This window comes from Eleutherodactylus coqui, chromosome 1, assembly GCF_035609145.1.
Source record: "Eleutherodactylus coqui strain aEleCoq1 chromosome 1, aEleCoq1.hap1, whole genome shotgun sequence".
Classification (NCBI taxonomy): Eukaryota; Metazoa; Chordata; class Amphibia; order Anura; family Eleutherodactylidae; genus Eleutherodactylus; species Eleutherodactylus coqui.
The window spans coordinates 298,525,395-298,543,389 of NC_089837.1; the positions used below are offsets into that span (position 1 = coordinate 298,525,395).

A 17,995-nucleotide genomic window follows, 5' to 3' on the forward strand; every position below is an offset into this window, starting at 1 on the left:
ATGCTTCCCTATGGGTACTTTCAATTGCGGATCTTCTGCGCGGGTGATCAAATTGGGCCTAACAGGATATGCCTGGTGTTGATATGCTAGGTATACTGCTACTCTGGCACCATTACCTGAATGTTTCCTAGTGGCACCCCCTTCTCCGTAAAAATTGATATAACAATCCATTAGAATATTTCCCATTACACATCATTCCTCGTTATATTTAAAACTGACATTTATTCTCTTAAATGATTAATTTAATATAACAGTTTACCAAGTTACATAAATACGTTCAACAAATCTTTGCGTCAGTGCAACTCCTCATCTTCCATCTTGTTCAGTGGCATCCACAAGATTTGACCACCATGTTCCGGTGCTTTTTAAGTATTACATTGTTATTGTTGTCATAATAAAGGACTGATGTGGCCGACAGTTTTGTAGGAGCGCAACACGCTTTGGGCACACTTTCTGGCTTCATAAGGTGAACCTGGAGAAGAATACATTAGCTGATAAATACAGTGACCTTGTAAAACAAAGCATAAACAACATGGATAGCTAGCATGTAACACATCTGAAGGGCTTATAAGAAATATACAACTCATAAAAAGACCATTCTTCTCAGTGAGAAGGATACGAAACAGGAGTTAGATTATTTTCAGTTGATTCTTGACTGTTTTCCTTGGCAGTATGTTTGCTAGTTTACATTGGATTCCCTATTACTGCTTATTTCAAAGCTTGCCTTGAGCACTACTCAGTAATATGACCGGTAGAGGGCTTCATGCCGCTGTACCAGTGACAGGCACACATGCTGATTTTTCTTGTTTTGTTACTTTGTAGCGACTTTATTAGGCTCAGATTTGCTTGTCCTTGTGGCGAAATGAGATCACTCTTTCATATAGTAAGCTAGAAGTCCTCTAGGATACTTACAGATTTGGCCGTTTTTCATCAGTTCATTGGCTCTCTTCGTATTAAATAAAAATAATAAAAATAAACCCTTACACACTGCTGTTACTGTTTTACCAGCTTCTATTCATGTTTTATTTTACTTAGGCTGGATAGAAGTTGACTAGGATAACACCACCCCCTATATGAGGCATATCCTGAATGTAACCTTGTATTTGTATGTGAGGATAAAACAACACACTTTCTGATCTTAAACTGAATAGGAAGTTCTTCTGACCGAGGGGATTAGTCAGCCAATGACCAAAGTAGCAGTAATAATATTGCAGTGGGGAAAAGGTCTGGGCGGCCTCTTTGGCAAGTTGTAACCCTTGTCTGACTATTTTTCTGTAGAAACCTGAGACGTTTCCAGCAACTATCTTTATGTTTCATGCACTTTTGACCTTGTAAAAACAAATGCATAAATTTGCTTCACTGTTAGTAAAGAACTGTAAGGCTGGGTTCACACAGGGCGGATTTGCCGTGGAAATTCCGTCCGGAGTTTCGCCGCGGCAAATCCGCCTGCGGACGCTAATCCTGGGGTTAGCCAGGCATGTGGACAAGATTTCTCAGAAATCTCGTCCACACGGGATGGCGAATCTGCCGTGGCAAAGCCGGCAGAAGCCGGCGCTGCAGTGCGGATTCGCCAGCCGCAGCATGTTCGTTTTTGTTCTTCTTCCGCTGCAGCCACGCTCTCCCTTATGGCAGCGCCGGCCGCAGCGGAAGAGCGTGCGGCCAGGCCACTTTAAAACTTGCGGCTAAGTGCCACGGGATTTGAAGCAGTGCTTTTCCTGGCGTAAATCTTGCGTTTTTTCGCTGCGGCCAAGCCGCGAGATTTCCGATGGGATTCTGGCGTTTGTGAGCCCAGCCTTAGAACACATTACTATGTCGCCTATGAAGACACAAAATATGAAAACAAATACAAAATAGTAACAAATACAATGGTAGTATAGCAGCTATTGGGGTACTCTATCAAATTGGATAGCTTTTTACTTTACTGACAATGATCTGGTATGTATGAGAAACACTAGCTTTTCTCCATAGGGAGAGCAACTAGAAGGCGAGTGAGTGAGTGACGAGACTTAAAAGGCCATTCATGCTCCTCTGGATAATATGCAAATAAGGGAGACTGGGAAACGCATATCAAAGTGTATTAACAATCACTTCATTTATTTATAATTGGTTTCCCAGTCTACAACATTATAAATATTTGGTGAAGGTATGACTGACTGGACTATAACCAATGCAGAGAATGAGATTGCCTGGTTCCACTGTCTCGAGGGAGAGTGCATGCTCAGCTGTTTTCATCTCACCAATACCAGAGACATAGCTAAAGGCTCATGGATCCAGCTGCAAAAGTTCAGTTTGGGAGCTTTCCACCCCAGCCTCCTATTCCCGTGTAACTTCTCTTCACCTTCGTAGCTCCACAACTCTCGACTGCATCTTGAGTGACCTATCAATCCAGCACTAACAGCCAGTGGCATCACTAGAAGTGTAAAATTCTAACCTCAGGACATATGTTGCACCGCTACACACACCCGAAAAAAAAAAAATTACATATATATATAGTCAGACTCTAGTTTCGTTGTCTTCTAGTTTTGCCGGTTTCCAGTTTCGCTGATTTTTCAAGCCAGAAATTTACCTCTAGTTTCGCCGGCTGGCTGTGAATGGCTGAGTAGGCTGTCATTCAGCCAATCAGAGCGAGCTCTTGCTGGGAGGTGGGGAATTCAATCCCTGTCACTAGCAATAAATGCTTTGCCGGCTTGACAAGCGCCCAGCAGCCAGCCAGAAGCTCCGAAAGCAGTGGTGTGGACCCCGACGGCACCTGAAAAGTGAGTATTGATGCCACCTGTAGTCCTATGTAACACCACAGATAACACAGTGATAAGCGAGCAGGGGAAGCAGAAGACAAGCGGGGCTGCTAGTCTTCTGCATCCAGCTGTTCTCTGCGCCTGGCTGTTATACAGCTGAGCGCTCCGAGCGGGGTATGCAGAAGACAAGCAGCCACTTGTCTTCTGCATCAAGCTGTTCTCTGCTCGGAGCTCCCGGCGGAGTATGAAGAACACAGCTGGACTGCTGTGTTTTTCATACCGCGCCTGTGTTCAGGGAGCAGGATACAGCTGAAACAATAGTATCAGCGGTATCCCGCTGTGAATTCATGATAAAGCTGATCGTTGTCTTTCAGCATGCTGAAAGACAACAATCAGCGACTGGTTAACGAAAACTGCACAATGTCAGTGCAGTTACGATTATCGCTCAAAAGATGGCTTTTGAGCGAATTTTGAGTGATAATCGTTGTGTCTAAATGGGCCTTTAGGACAGATAAGGAAGGATGCCACCTGCAGTCTTATGTAACACCACAGATAACACACAGCTCTACATTAGGCTGCTTTTTGGGTATTAAAAACTATATTTAGGGCGCCTGCACACTGGCGGAAATTTCCGCGGCAGGATTTCCGCCGCTGTAAGCCTGAATAGGATTGCGTTAACAAACGCAATCCTATGCAAACCGCGGCATGTCCTGTTTCTGTGTGGGGCTCCGGTCTGCACATGCGCCGGCTGCCCGGCAGCCGACACATGAAAGAGCCAGAGCTGCGGGACGCAGGTGTGTACGCGCTGCTCTCTGCAGGCGCTCGGGTCGGGTCCCGCGGCGAGAATCCTCGCCGCCGGATCCGACCCGCCCATCTGCAGATGGCCTTACTCTCTATTAAATGTTGTTTGGTGTGTTTTATATTCACACATCAGAAACAACATAAGTCAACAGCAACCTTAGATACAGTAGTTCTTATGTAGTATAGCTCTAAATATTATAGTCGCCATATAAAGTTTAGACATCAGTTCTACACAATGATTGAGATTACAGTGCAAGTTAAAGGGGTTTTCTGGGCAAATACTGTTGATGGCCTGTCCTCAGGATAGGTTATCAATAGTTGATCGCCAGGGAATGAGCTGATCGCCCGGCTCGCTGTCAGTGCAGCTAGGCTGAAAGTGTAATAGTCACCTACTAGACTTACTGCTTCAACTCCAATGATATTCCTTCTGCTATTCACTTGGTTTTACTCTTCTGCTAGCCCTATCCCCTCAGATGGAACATGTACCCCCTTGTAATTGTCCAAAGACCACCAGTGGCCCCACTTATTCACTGGCCTCTTGATTGATTAGTGTGCCTTGCCATCAATCTAATTTTTCAGACTCCTGATGGACTGAACCTGTGTCCAGAACATGAGGTATGTTGAGCACTGTGCTATAGGTGAGCATATGGTTATGTATTATTTTCAGTGGCTCTATATGGAACGGGGTTGTTGTTGTTGTGGCCTTGTTAGTTGTCTGTGCATAGTACAGACCACTATAGCACAGGGCTAGTAAACTCATCGCAGCTGACATTGTAGACACTGGTTCAGCCAATTAGGAGTCTGGAAATTTAGGCTGACAATGGGGTACACCAATCAGTCAAGTCACCAGTGACTAGGCGGGGCCAGTGGTGGTTTCAGACAATTAGAGGAAATCCATGTTCCGTCTAAGGGTGCGGGGCTAGCAGGAGAGTAGAGAATGTAATTAGCAGATGGAACATTGTGATAGACATGATGATTATTTTGGTATAAAATGTCTATCGATTTATATAACGTAAATGTATTTTGCTGTTGTAATGACTTTTAGCTCTGGAGTTTGATCGACACACAATCTAATCATAGTATTTACTAGACAATGGGATGGTGAAGGATGTCTGATGTTAATGTTAGCTAAGTACATAGGGATTGCACAAGAGACCTCTAAGAGTTAAGGGCCATAGTGTTGTGTATATCCTGTGTTTAATACTGAGTGTTTACCTAGGCCCCCTTCCACTCCTCATACAAGCTAGTTAAACAATGGGTTGCCACATACACAGAAACTGCTTAAGGCTGTCTGCATGCTAAAGAAGACAAAGTCCATACTATGGCGGACGTGAGGGAGGGTGGGCAGAGAGGTGGGAGATTCTATATGATCCAACAAATGAGAATCTTATATGTTACTGATGTAATCTGTTGCACGCCCATTGAAGGGCGGTTGTCATGTGTTATAATAAAAAGCCTGAGCCTCTACACATTGTAGAGACTCTCCCGGTTTTAGACCAGCATTTGTGTCTGATTCTGGTCGATGATGTGTGCACACGATATAATTCGGAAGCGGCAAAATACCCCAAAGCCTGCTGGAGAAAATCATAATCCAGAACAGTGTCGTCCTTGGATGGGCGAGTGGATCTGTGAGGTCACAGCCTGGAACGTACAGAGATCGGCAGATGGCACGCAGAACTCAGGGGCCCGAAAATCTACAGAACACGGTAAGATTGCTTTATGTAAATCTACCGATGTGAGCTGGGTTCTGACTGCTTTTCTGCCTGTTCCTGATCCAGACTGGACCTTCACTGAAAGACAGGTAATAACTCTAGTTCTGTCCACTCGAAAAATCACCATGTTACCTGTCTAGGGGTATTTTGTATGCTGTTGTGTCTGAGACGGTTAAAAATTGTTTATGCAAGACCAAGAGATAAATTCTGTGAGGGTTAATGTGTCGGGAGGGCGGACTCGGCTGTTTAAGTCTGAGGGAGCACGCCGAGAGACACTTACTCCTAGGAATCTAGTGTGAGGTTAGGAAGATTTATGATACGTATACTTACCTTTATGATTGAGCGTGTTATGTTCTCATATGTGAAAAGGTATATACGTGTGAAGTATAGCCGTGGTGTGACGGCTGATGTCTCCAGAATATTATTGAGGTTTTGGTCATTTAAAATAATCGTCAGTCTCTGTGTATAGCTAAAATGTCCTGTCTAGAACGTGTACAAGAAGTGCTCTTGGGGATTACTAGACGGTGGGTTGTTAAAAAAGGTAGATGAGATATATACCTTGAGCAGTTGTGGGTATTCTCCAGTAATCCCGTCTGTTTGGTACTATAGAAAGAATGTGCAGTGTTGATTATTGGGGGAGGGGTGCTGATAAGAGAGTGGACTGAAGTTAAGCCACTGAGAGCATTTCTCAATTAACCCTTTCTGTTTACTTTGTCTTTCCCTGTGTTTTGTAGAATTAATGTGCATTGTAATCTGAGTGGGAAAGAGAGGTTATATTGGAAGGATTTGAAGAAAGCAGATTTTACAAGAGAAACAGTACTGTGTCCAGAAACTTCGAATAGAATAGAATAAGCAGGTAGCATAGAGTTGAGCAGAGTGAGCAAGGGCAAAGGTCATAGAGCTTGTGATCTGGTTGCTGAAGGGAGCAGAGTTTACTGAACAATGGGAAAGGACCAGGAAAAGTTGCAGAAAGAAATGTTAGGTCATGGACAGATAAGATAGACTGTAGCAAGTTTACAGAAGATGAGCAGGAAGCCTAGCAGAAAGAAAGGTGTTTTTAGATTGCTAGGAGGAGGTATAATGTAGTTAAGAGATTGAAGAGGGGAAAGCATGTAGTGGGGTATGTGTATTGCTTATGAACAATGTAATGCCTTTGTGTTGACTACAGCCCCTCCCTGTAATGGCGGCCGTGCTTGCAATGTTTACAATCCAACATAGTGTGACTCTGCAGTAAATGTAGTGAGGCCTGCCCCCACCCTGAAGTTACTTCCCCCCATGTGCTCACTTTCAGGGTGTGTGATGTTACTTCCGGTCCCTCCCCATCCGGGACAGGACCTGGCCCCGCCCCTTCCTCCTCCAGCGGCCATTTTGCCTCACCTGGGAGATCTGTAGCCCCGCCCCCTTCTGCCTCTGGCGGCCATTTTGCTGCATTTGGGAGGCCTATATTCCCCAATGCCACTGTATCCAGTGCTAACATCATGATTGTCTGAAGTAAGGTTTTGTTTGACCGGCCTTTGTTACACTCCAAGATGTGGCCACTTTGGATGTGTGATAAGTTCAGGGAAACAAACCTTTGTGGAGATGCAGCTTGGGACATAGTAGATGACTAAGCTGGTTTATAGTGCATGGAAGATTGGAGTTGATGCATGGGGGGCAGAGACCAGGAATACATGACAGGGGACGCTCTCTCATGTTCCCAGGGGCTCTGTTTTCCACTGCCCGCTTCTCCAATGGATGCTCAGACAGATGATGTTATGGAAGGCTCCTACAGATGAAATAATTTCCCTATAGTCACCCAGCAAACTTTTTCATGCAATTTGGTGAAGTAATTTTACTTTTTATGTGAAGAAAGAGGGACTGAATTGCCCAGAGTAGGATGTTAATTCATCCGTATTCTTTAGTTTTTCTTTAAAGGGGTTGTCCCGAGGCAGCAAGTGGGTCTATACACTTCTGCATGGCCATAATAATGCACTTTGTAATGTACATTGTGCATTAATTATGAGCCATACAGAAGTTATAAAAAGTTTTATACTTACCTGCTCCGTTGCTGGCGTCCTCGTCTCCATGGTGCCGACTAATTTTCGCCCTCCGATGGCCAAATTAGCCGCGCTTGCGCAGTCCGGGTCTTCTCCTCTTCTCTATGGTGCTCCGTGTAGCTCCGTGTAGCTCCGCCCCGTCACGTGCCGATTCCAGCCAATCAGGAGGCTGGAATCGGCAATGGACCGCACAGAAGCCCTGCGGTCCATGAAGACAGAGGATCCCGGCGGCCATCTTCAGCAGGTGAGTATGAAGACGCCGGACCGCCGGGATTCAGGTAAGCGCTGTGCGGGTGGTTTTTTTAACCCCTGCATCGGGGTTGTCTCGCGACGAACGGGGGGGGGGTTTAAAAAAACAAAAACCCGTTTCGGCGCGGGACATCTCCTTTAAGTCTTTGGTATATTCTAGTGTCAGTCTACACTGAAGCTATAATTATATTCTGACAGGAGAGTAAAAGCTAAACGCTGGCCATACCCTGAAATACTATTACACTGGGTGACGTAAAATTTGAATTGTGTGGCGCCCCCTTGTGTTAAAAAATGCTAACTGCAACCTGGAAAAAAAAAAAAATCTAAAGGATATTTTCGCTCAGACTTCGCTGCATATAATGTCACCTTGACCTACAAGGTGCTTGTTTTTGTGCCTCTTGGTTTACTAGTTTGAACGCAATTACTCTTTTTCCATTGAGTATTCCTGTTCAAAAGGGGGGAGGCAGAGGTGATCTGGGCCATAGATGATCTAGGTGTTGTAGATCAGCTATTGGGTTTGAAAAAAAATAAATAAATGGAATAAGATAACAAGATTCTGAGCCATGTGAAATAGAACATCAACATGATTATTTAGTACTAATACAGTAAGAAACTGCAGATATGCAAACAGTAACCAGAACCTCTGTTGATAATGCATATGTTGAGCTTTTTGCAGATGGTACCAGGGTGAGGATTGATGACTCCACATCGGATATGCAGTGGTCACACAACAAGATGTCCTAGAAGCAGAAGCTCTGCCTCCTCATGTCACAGTACAAGAAGCGGAATTGAAGGCCCTCACTGAGGCGAGTAGAGTGGTGAGAGGTAAGACGGCAACCCTTTACACTGACTCCTGGTATGCATTTGGCATAGCTCATGATTACGGCCCAATATGGAAGGCCAGACAGTTTTTTTACCTTAGCAGGACAACCAATTGAGAATGGTGCAGCGGTACAGAGTCGCATGGAGGCCCTACTTCTACCTGACAAAGTTGAGAGTTCGCACCAATTCCTACACTGGAGAGGCGAGAGACGACACCCTTGCTGACAGCGCAGCAAAGGCAGCGGCCCTCAAGCCGTGGAAGAAAGAAGAAAGATACTGACAGCATGAGTCAGTGGTAAAAAACTTTGGACATTGACAAAAATTTGGACTTTGATATGCTAAAAGACTTTTACAGTTACAAGCCAGCAAGGAAGAAAAGAATAAATGGACTAATATGGGAGCAGCAGAAACAGGACAGCGTGTGGTGAACGGTCAACAGCACTTGCCCACCACAGTTCCTGTATCCCATGATGGCCCAGCTGATGGACGGAAAGACCCACCTAGTAAAGCAGCAATGACGACGACGCTTGAAAGAGGTTGGGTGACTTCTGGGTTCTCTGTAGCGGCTGCATCATTTGTCCTGTTTAGCATGATCTATGCCATAGGTGAGTCAGGGCAGAAGTAAATTTGCCACATCACACTTGCCGGGACCACTCTACCCATTTCAGGGATTGCAAATTGACTACGTTCAGCTCCCACTTGTTGGGAAGTATGAATACATGCTTGTTGTTGTTGATGTCTTTGCAGGTTGGAGGCCGACCCTGTTACCAAGGCAAACAAGTAGGTAACCGCAAAGAAGCTCATGAACGAGGTAAACTGTGAATATGGGGTACCAGAGGTGATTCAGAGTCAGACACAGGTATAAACTTCGCAGGTGAATGTAACATGTCATGTCTGCTCTGGGTGTATCCCAGGCCTTTTACATACTGTACCACCTTTAGAGTAGTGGAAAGGTGGAGAGACGTAGTGGCACGCTAAAAAGTAAGACACTTAAAAATGACGCCACTTTGGAAAGACTGTCCTCTAATAGCCTTATATAGTGTTAGATATGAACCCAGGGGGGATTATACATTATCTCCCTACGAGATTGTTTGGGCTAGCCCCAAGGCTAGGTCGTTACTATCCTCAGTAGTTACAATTACAATCTGATGTGTTGACTGAGTATGTGATTTCCGTTGTTAAAGAACTAACCAAAGCCTATGCACAGGTGTTCTCTTCCAGACTCAGAGGCAGACACTGGGACACATATCTTGCAGCCTGGGGATTGGGAGTGCGTCAAGAAGTTCCCCAGGAAGCACCCTCTTGAGCCCCGATTTGATGGCCCCTACCAGGTGCTTCTGACTACTGCCACAGCTGTGAAACTAGCCGAAAGACTTACATGGATCCATGCTTCATACTGTAAGAAAGCTTCAGATCCGGGAGACCAGTCTTAGTTGTGCCAAAGACATTACTCTGGTTAGGGCTAGTGAGAGAGGAGGGTGGCAACTGGAATCCTTAGTCGGAAGAATATGGGGGTATGGTTACCTTCTGGTATAACTCGTTCAATGCTCAAGTAGCCACATATTCCTTCGACTATTGTACTGTGGTCCCGTGTCTAGGCGCAAGATCCCACCGCAGGCCAGATTTAGCTCAGTCCAGCTGGTTATATGACTTATATACCCGGGGAATACAATATGTTTGCGCCACTGATAACGTCTGGGGAGAAGACTGCCGTTATTGGGGATTAGTGGGATGTAACACAGGAATAGACTGGTCCTATAAACCGCAAAGTGCCTTAAATAAGAAAGATAGGAGCGGGAAATCCCTAATTAGTCGTATAACCCTCCTTGAGAATAATAAGGACAGCAGGTATTGGAAGGCTGAACTTAGTATGTTGCTTGGTTTTAATGCGGTTTTTACACTAACCATGGGAGATCCAAGCCCGGGGGACGGAGGGACTTATAGTCTGGGGACATACCGGTACGGGAGGACAGATCCCTTAGGGAAGTTTAAAATAAGGGGTATGGTAGATGCAGCCGAATGGAAGCCTTCACTTAGTCCCGTGCCCATAATTAACCCCCTCCGCCGTAAGATAAAGACCTTGACGAACATGATGATCATAGCCGACCCTACCTTTTGTGGACACCTTGACAGTAGCGACTGGCTACTCTGACCAGAATCTCTGGTTGGAGTTGATGAGGTACAATGCTAACAGGAGCAACAAGTCTAACTGTTGCGTGTGCGGTAGTGCCCGACCACACTCGGGGATGGTCCCCCTAAATCTCCCTGTAGATGCTGAAGAGTGGTTTATTAGTCTCTTCACGAACATTTCCGCTAATTACACTGTCCGTGAGAAATGGAAGAAGGAATACTCTATAACTACTTAAGTGTTTTGCACCAGAGAGAGTATTACTGACTACCCTGGAAACTACACCTGCCAGGCAAATAGGCAGGGTGGAGGGAGATTTTTGGGGAACTCACCAACGGGTATTGCTCCTCCTATGGTACGATAGGAGGGGAATAGATGCAGAATCAGGTCCAGTCCTTAGGAGACGTTTACTGGCTTTGTAGTGACATGAGGTAGAGGACCCGCCTGGAGGGTAATTGGACAGGGGAGTGTGCCTTAGTAAAGCCCTTATGCCCCTCCACATCCTGTCAGACAACATTGAGGATAATGAGGTTACCCCCAATAGTTACTTTATCTCGATCCAACTCAGTCTGTGTTTTGTGGTTATCCTGTCATGTTGGTCTATCCTTGTTTTCCGCATAGGTACGGCGGTTCCTTCCAGTCTTGTCACTAGGTAGTGTAGGGTCAGGGTGAGGCGACCTGGACGTGTTCACCATTAGGACTATCTCCAGGAGGGACATTGGTGTGGGTGAAGATTAGGGAGTCCCACGCCGTGCGTACCTGTGCACGCTACTAGTATTGTAACATTATGCTAGAGCGAGAAGAGAGACCCCTGGTGGTAGTTTTGATCTACACATGTACATTGACATCATAGGATAGCCAAGGGGGGTACCTGACAAGTTTTAAAAATTAGAGACCAAGTTAAAACTAGATTCGAGTCCATTTTCCTGTTCATTATGGTAAATAAACGTTGATTGGATTAATTATGTTTTTTATAGTTAGCAGTGGTTTATAAATTATACTAGAGACGCCTTATAGGGACTAGTCGACCAATAGGACCTACTTCGACTATGACTTTTTAAAAAATAGAATGACCTTAGATATGACTTTAGCTAAAAAGGGGAGTGTCTGTAAGATGATAGGGGAGACTTGTCGTACCTACATCCTAGACGACACGTGACCCGCGGGTAAAGACGCACTTGCCATTAAGAAGCTGACCGCACTAACTAAAAAGAGCTAACTTTTGGGACCAGCACTCGCCATGGATGAGCGGGTGGTAAAGGATCCTGGCACAGACGGGCGTCGCTGTTGTATGTGAACTGATGGTTACCTTTTCTGTTCTAGTCTGCTGTGTTATCCCCTGTGTCAGAGAGACCTGTGAAACTGATGCTGGAAAAGCCGCTCCCACCATGAGTTTGCTGGATGCATCCCCAGAAGGAGTGGACAAGTCCTACACCCCCTTGAAGACCCTAAAACGAACCTTCAACGCGCTCCAGTTATAGGCTCATGCGCAGAGAACTGTGAAAATTAGATAGAGAATTAGAGGATAGACATTTTAAGGGGGGATTGTGATAGACATGATGATTATTTTGGTATAAAATGTCTATCGATTTATATAACGTAAATGTATTTTGCTGTTGTAATGACTTTTAGCTCTGGAGTTTGATCGACACACAATCTAATCATAGTATTTACTAGACAATGGGATGGTGAAGGATGTCTGATGTTAATGTTAGCTAAGTACATAGGGATTGCACAAGAGACCTCTAAGAGTTAAGGGCCATAGTGTTGTGTATATCCTGTGTTTAATACTGAGTGTTTACCTAGGCCCCCTTCCACTCCTCATACAAGCTAGTTAAACAATGGGTTGCCACATACACAGAAACTGCTTAAGGCTGTCTGCATGCTAAAGAAGACAAAGTCCATACTATGGCGGACGTGAGGGAGGGTGGGCAGAGAGGTGGGAGATTCTATATGATCCGACAAATGAGAATCTTATATGTTACTGATGTAATCTGTTGCACGCCCATTGAAGGGCGGTTGTCATGTGTTATAATAAAAAGCCTGAGCCTCTACACATTGTAGAGACTCTCCCGGTTTTAGACCAGCATTTGTGTCTGATTCTGGTCGATGATGTGTGCACACGATATAATTCGGAAGCGGCAAAATACCCCAAAGCCTGCTGGAGAAAATCATAATCCAGAACAACATCATGCCATTACAGAAAACATTTGGTTGTTGTTATGTGATTAGAAGATCATGCCAGAAGACTATTTATAAGGTCGGTTTCACACGGTCGTTTATTGCGCACGAGACTTGTGCATTGCGACACGCACAAATCTCACGCAAATATGAACTCCATTCTTTGGAATAGAATCATGTACATGAGCTGCAGGTCCTAGCTTTTTGCATGCCTTACAACGCATTGCCCATTGTTTTCAATGGGTCAGTAAAACACATTGCATAATTGAAAACAATGGGAAACACTCCTCAAAGGCAGCTCAAAGACACAACAAAAAACATAGCATGTACTATCTTGACATGTATGATGCGTGCATACACTCTTAGATAGTGTATGAGGATTGTTGGTGGGTAACAAGTACGCAATGCACTGCGCAGAGATATGCTTGCGGTGCACAAGAAAAAAAAAACGCTTGTGTGAGAGATCCCTAATAGTCCAGGTTTTCAATACACAAAACAAGCAACAGTTTGAAATATCGGCCAGGGTCATGATTATTAGCAATCCAAGTTTGGTACATACGTAAGTGGCAACAATTTGTAGCGTAAGGCAGCACATCAGTAATAAGCTAGACTAGAGGCAAGAAGCACAGTAATCTGGCCAAGGAAAAACTGCCATGGCCTGGTTTATATAGGAAGTCCAAGGATGGTGCTCATTAGGCAAACAAGGCAAGGAACAAGGCAATAGATTTAACAAAAAAGCTGTCTAGCATTACCTCTAACTCACTTACAAGAGTAAGGTGCCCTTCACATGGGCATATTAGCGAATGCAAAATTTGCGTGCACAATACGCAGAGAATAGAACTCATTGATTTCAACGGGCTTATTCACATGCGCATATTTTCTTGCATATTTCAGTTCTGCAAAAAAAGCAGCATGCTTTACTTGCGTGCCAAATTTCGCCATAGAAGTCAATAAGGAAGGTGCACTCGTGTGATGGGGGCCTAAGATTTTGTTTATACATAGTGGAAATGCTGCAGAATTTCATGGCAAAATCCACAGCATCTCCGCATAAAAAACAGAATCCCAATTCACATTAGTGTGGATATTAACCCGAAATCAGCTGTGCATCCACAGCTGATTTCAGAAGATACTACATATTACTATGCTTTTTACAGCAATGGTAGGGAATACCACCCATACCTCTTCTATTACCGGCAGAATAATACACATAGTGGACCTTTAAATTGCATTGCTTAGTTAAATACATGCAGTTTATTGTAGAAACAGGTGAGAAAGAAGAATGTGAGACTAATATTGTAGAAAAGTTATGAAGGGAATGATTCTGATACAGAATGTTAAACGGTTTATCACTAATACCCAGTATCATTTATTCCTGACTATCTCAGTGTAGATTTTCATGGGAGTCTAGACATCGCTGAAGTATCAGTAACATATGTATCTCGGCTTAGTGATCTGATATAAAAGTTCCATTCATCAGTATTTCAGAGTTTAGATATTTTGTTTGAATCTTGTCAGAATGTGTTAGAATCTGACTCTGAATTTCTTATCAGTAGAATTCGCTCAGAAACTTGGCAGGACAACCCAGTAGTTAAAACTTGTCACCATGTATCAGTATACAAAAGCTGAACCAAAAGCCTTTTAACTAAATCGCCCGGGTTAGAATGGAAATGTTCTACACGCTAAGCAAACATTAGTTTGTACATTTTGTTTTTTCATTTTATTAAGGTGTTGTTTCACTAGGATAACCCTTTTCCATATGTTCTTCTAGAACATGTGTATGACATAAGGGAAGGAGCATGATTGGGGCTGCTTCCTCCATGGGCAAGAGCAGAGGGCTGCAAAACATCAGAAGCTCCCAATTGAGTGGACTGATCTGAATGGTTGACAAGTAATGCAATTGTACATTTCCCCTATGGCTACTAAAGGGAAACACTATGGTCGTTCACAAGTTATCTGCAATGATTGTCCGCTCAATTTTAATTAGTTTTCGGGGTAGGGCAACCACTTGAAATCACTGATGATTTATATAAAAATTGTTAAATGCAGTCATTGTAATATACAGTAACTAAATTATCCATCCAGTACTTTCACAAATACATTATCTTATCATATGTTCTAAGATACATATGAAAGTCTACATGCAGTATCAGCTTCAAATCTGAACTGTTATATTTATTGACAGCATGGTACACAACTAAAACGAGGATTGTTTTTCCCCAGAAACAGTGCTACTCGTCTCCATGGACTTTGACTGAAATTGTCGAAATCTGATACTAATGATATCTGCCCTGCACAGATGAATACAGGAACATTTGTCTGAAGTGGGATTGTTGAGAACAGCAAAGTGATTTTTAAAGCATACCTGTGTTTTCAACAAGTTTTCTAAATTACACCAGGTTCTCCTTACCATCTCATTTGCTGCTGTTTGCACCCATTTCATGTCTGTAAGTTCTGATTTGCGAGTGGTCTTCCACATATTTCTGTTGTCCTGGTGTTTGCAATTCACTTTAAGGAAGAGGGCAGCGTGTAGCAAGCCTAGTATTCTGTCAGTAGTTCACTGTCCTGACTTCCTTGCCCTTACTTCTCATGCTGATTTGCACAGTCTCTGGTCCAATTAGCAGGGAGGCAATGTCTAAATGCCCACCCCTCTGCTTTCCCAGGATGATTAAGACATTCAGAGACATTCTGGCCAAATAGTTTGTAAACCCACTATAATGTGTATGTGTAATATGTGCACAGAGACATACAACCACACGCTATAACAGCAGGAGAGGCAGACTGTGGAGATCGTTATCACAGTGTTTGTAGATCTGTCAGTCTGCAGTCTAAGGCTGCATTCAGACGAACGTATATCGGCTAGGTTTTCACGCCGAGCCGACATACGTTGTCCTCGTATGCAGAGGGAGATGGAAGAGCCAGGAGCAGTGCTCTGAGCTCCCACCCCCTCTCTGCCTCCTCTGCACTATTTGCAATGGGGAGAGACAGAACGGGGTGGGGCTAATTCGCGGGCCTTGGCCCCGCCCCGTCCTGCCTCTTTTCATTGCAAATAGTGCATAGGGGCGGAGAGGAGGCGGAGAGGGGGCGGGAGATCAGTTCCTGCTCCTGGCTCTTCCATCCTCCCCCCCTGCACATGAGGACGACGTATATCGGCTCGGCGTGAAAACCGAGCCGATATACGTTCGTGGGAATGCAGCCTCAGGTTGCAGGGGAGTCGTCTGTGAAGATAGCCCTCCCCCTGTTGCTATGGAAATGTCCCCATGTCCTTATTACTATAGAAGCTCTGTACCTAAGGAGTAGAGAGTAGACTGCAGAGAAGCTGGAAGGGAAACCTCTACTGGCAGCCACTTCAAGTGTGATTTATAGTGGTAAAGCAGCAACATTTTTATTGCACGTTTATTACAGAAATTATGAGACCAACACAAGCTGGTAGATGAGCAGAAGTTATCTGAACAGTTAGTGCCCTTTTAATTTAAAGACTGTGACAGCAGATTTTGGTTCTGTACATGGCCTACAGTGCCAAAATCTAATGACTCCTACAATAAAATCAAATTGCATGTGACTATATCATGTTTCCCTGTTACACAGATGACAAAGTTCATCTCATCCTTAAAGTGTTTATGTCCTGCAGACAAACCCTTTTCATATATTTTGGAAGAGCAAATAGATATCATAGAGGGGTCTCAGCTTGTCCATGTATTGCATTGCTGGGCAATTCCCTGTAGTGGTTCTGCTTTGACTTCCTAGTGGCCATGTACCACCTGCAGTAACATAGCATTATACTACTTAGGGCTCATTTATATGGGCGTACTGGCGGACCATATTAAGCGCATATTTTTTACGCATATAATATGGACAGCATATACCCTATTGATTTGCATTGGGGTATTCAGACATGCATTTATCACATGTATTTCACGCCCATGAAAGAAAATTGCAGCGTCCCCTATTTTGGTCTTTACTACAAACCAAAATTGGTCTATTTAAGTCTACGGGATCGCTTAAAAACAGAGTGAATACATATGATATATGTGTATTAAAGGCAAAAACACATTGGCACATCAGCTAATACGCTCCCTGCTACAGAGCGTATGAGCACATGAACAAGGTTTGGTTTTTTTTAGAGTATTCAAAATCCACGCAATAGCATGCAGGTTTGAAAAAAAAAAAAGTAGGAAGATAGGTCCTGCCTTATTATTCAGGCACATAGGGCTTGCCCAACCTTTCCCACATATAGTTAATCCTATCTATTCTTATGAGTAGTATTAATGCGCGGGAATCCCCATAGTGGAAATGTAACCATTGAAATCAATGGTTTTGTTTCATCCCGTTATGCGGTCATGATTTTCACGACCGCATAATGGGACTAAAACATGCCCTTAACTGAGCATGAAGACAGGCGCGTATAAAATGCAGTGAATACGCATGCAAAAAAACACAAGAGCAACAAAATACACACAATTTCAATACATGAAAACGCTGTGTATTTCACGCACCAAAACTGCATATGCCAGTGTGAAAAAGTCCTACATCTGATGATCTATATTCATTATCTTGTCTCTCAGCATTTTCATTAAGTAGTCAGAATTATTGAAACTGGGTCCTTTTTGCTTTCCTGTTGTAAGTTCAGTTCCTCAATCTACCTTCTGCGTGGCGCATTCCTGGCTAATTCATAATAACCTAATTTCTTTACTTCCTAGAAACTCATTTTCCCTAAAAAAAAATATTTTACGTGGACGAACTGGAAGCAGCTGCCTTTTAATTTCAATTACTAAAAATTAAAAAAAAACAACAAAAGTTAATGAACAATAAGATTGATATTGAGGAGCATCACTTACTAGTGATTGTAAGATGGCATGATTGGTGGCATTCATACAGGAATCAAGTGGAAATGAACATTCTCCTTCGCAGTAAAATGCTGAGTACCCCTGTGGAGCTATTACCCAGTCCTATTGAAATGAAAACATAGATAGCTCAGTGAAATTGCACAGTACAATGATCAATAGTTCCCAATTTTTATTTACTTTTGTATTACCGTATATACTCAAGTATTAGCCTACCCGAGTATAAGCCAAGTCAATAAGTTTTACCACAAAAAACTGTTAAAACTTATTGACTTGAGTATAAGCCTAACTATACTCGAGTATATACTAGGTAAAAAAAAAAACAACGCAATACTCACCTCCCAGCATGCGTCTGTGTCCCCGGAATGATGCTCTCCCCAGCGGCGCGGCAAGCTGCTTCAGACTTCTCCCCGCTGTCATCTCCCTGGCTCAGCCAATCACACCGGGCGCTCAATAAACCAATCAACGCCATTCAGTGATGTAATTCATT

The 17,995-nt window shown here is 43.7% G+C and overlaps 1 protein-coding gene across 1 annotated transcript in view; it reads right to left on the reverse strand.

Moving 5' to 3' along the window:
- Positions 1-225: 225 nt before the first annotated feature.
- LOC136573161 (bone morphogenetic protein 8A-like) overlaps positions 226-17,995 on the reverse strand; it is a 57,905-nt gene continuing 40,135 nt past the window's right edge. Inside the window, exons 6-7 of the mRNA XM_066574398.1 lie at positions 17,500-17,610; positions 226-472 (exon numbers count right to left, since the gene is read on the reverse strand). Coding sequence (XP_066430495.1) covers positions 323-472; positions 17,500-17,610 — 261 coding nt within the window. The 3' untranslated portion in view covers positions 226-322. The remainder of the gene's footprint in view (positions 473-17,499; positions 17,611-17,995) is intronic.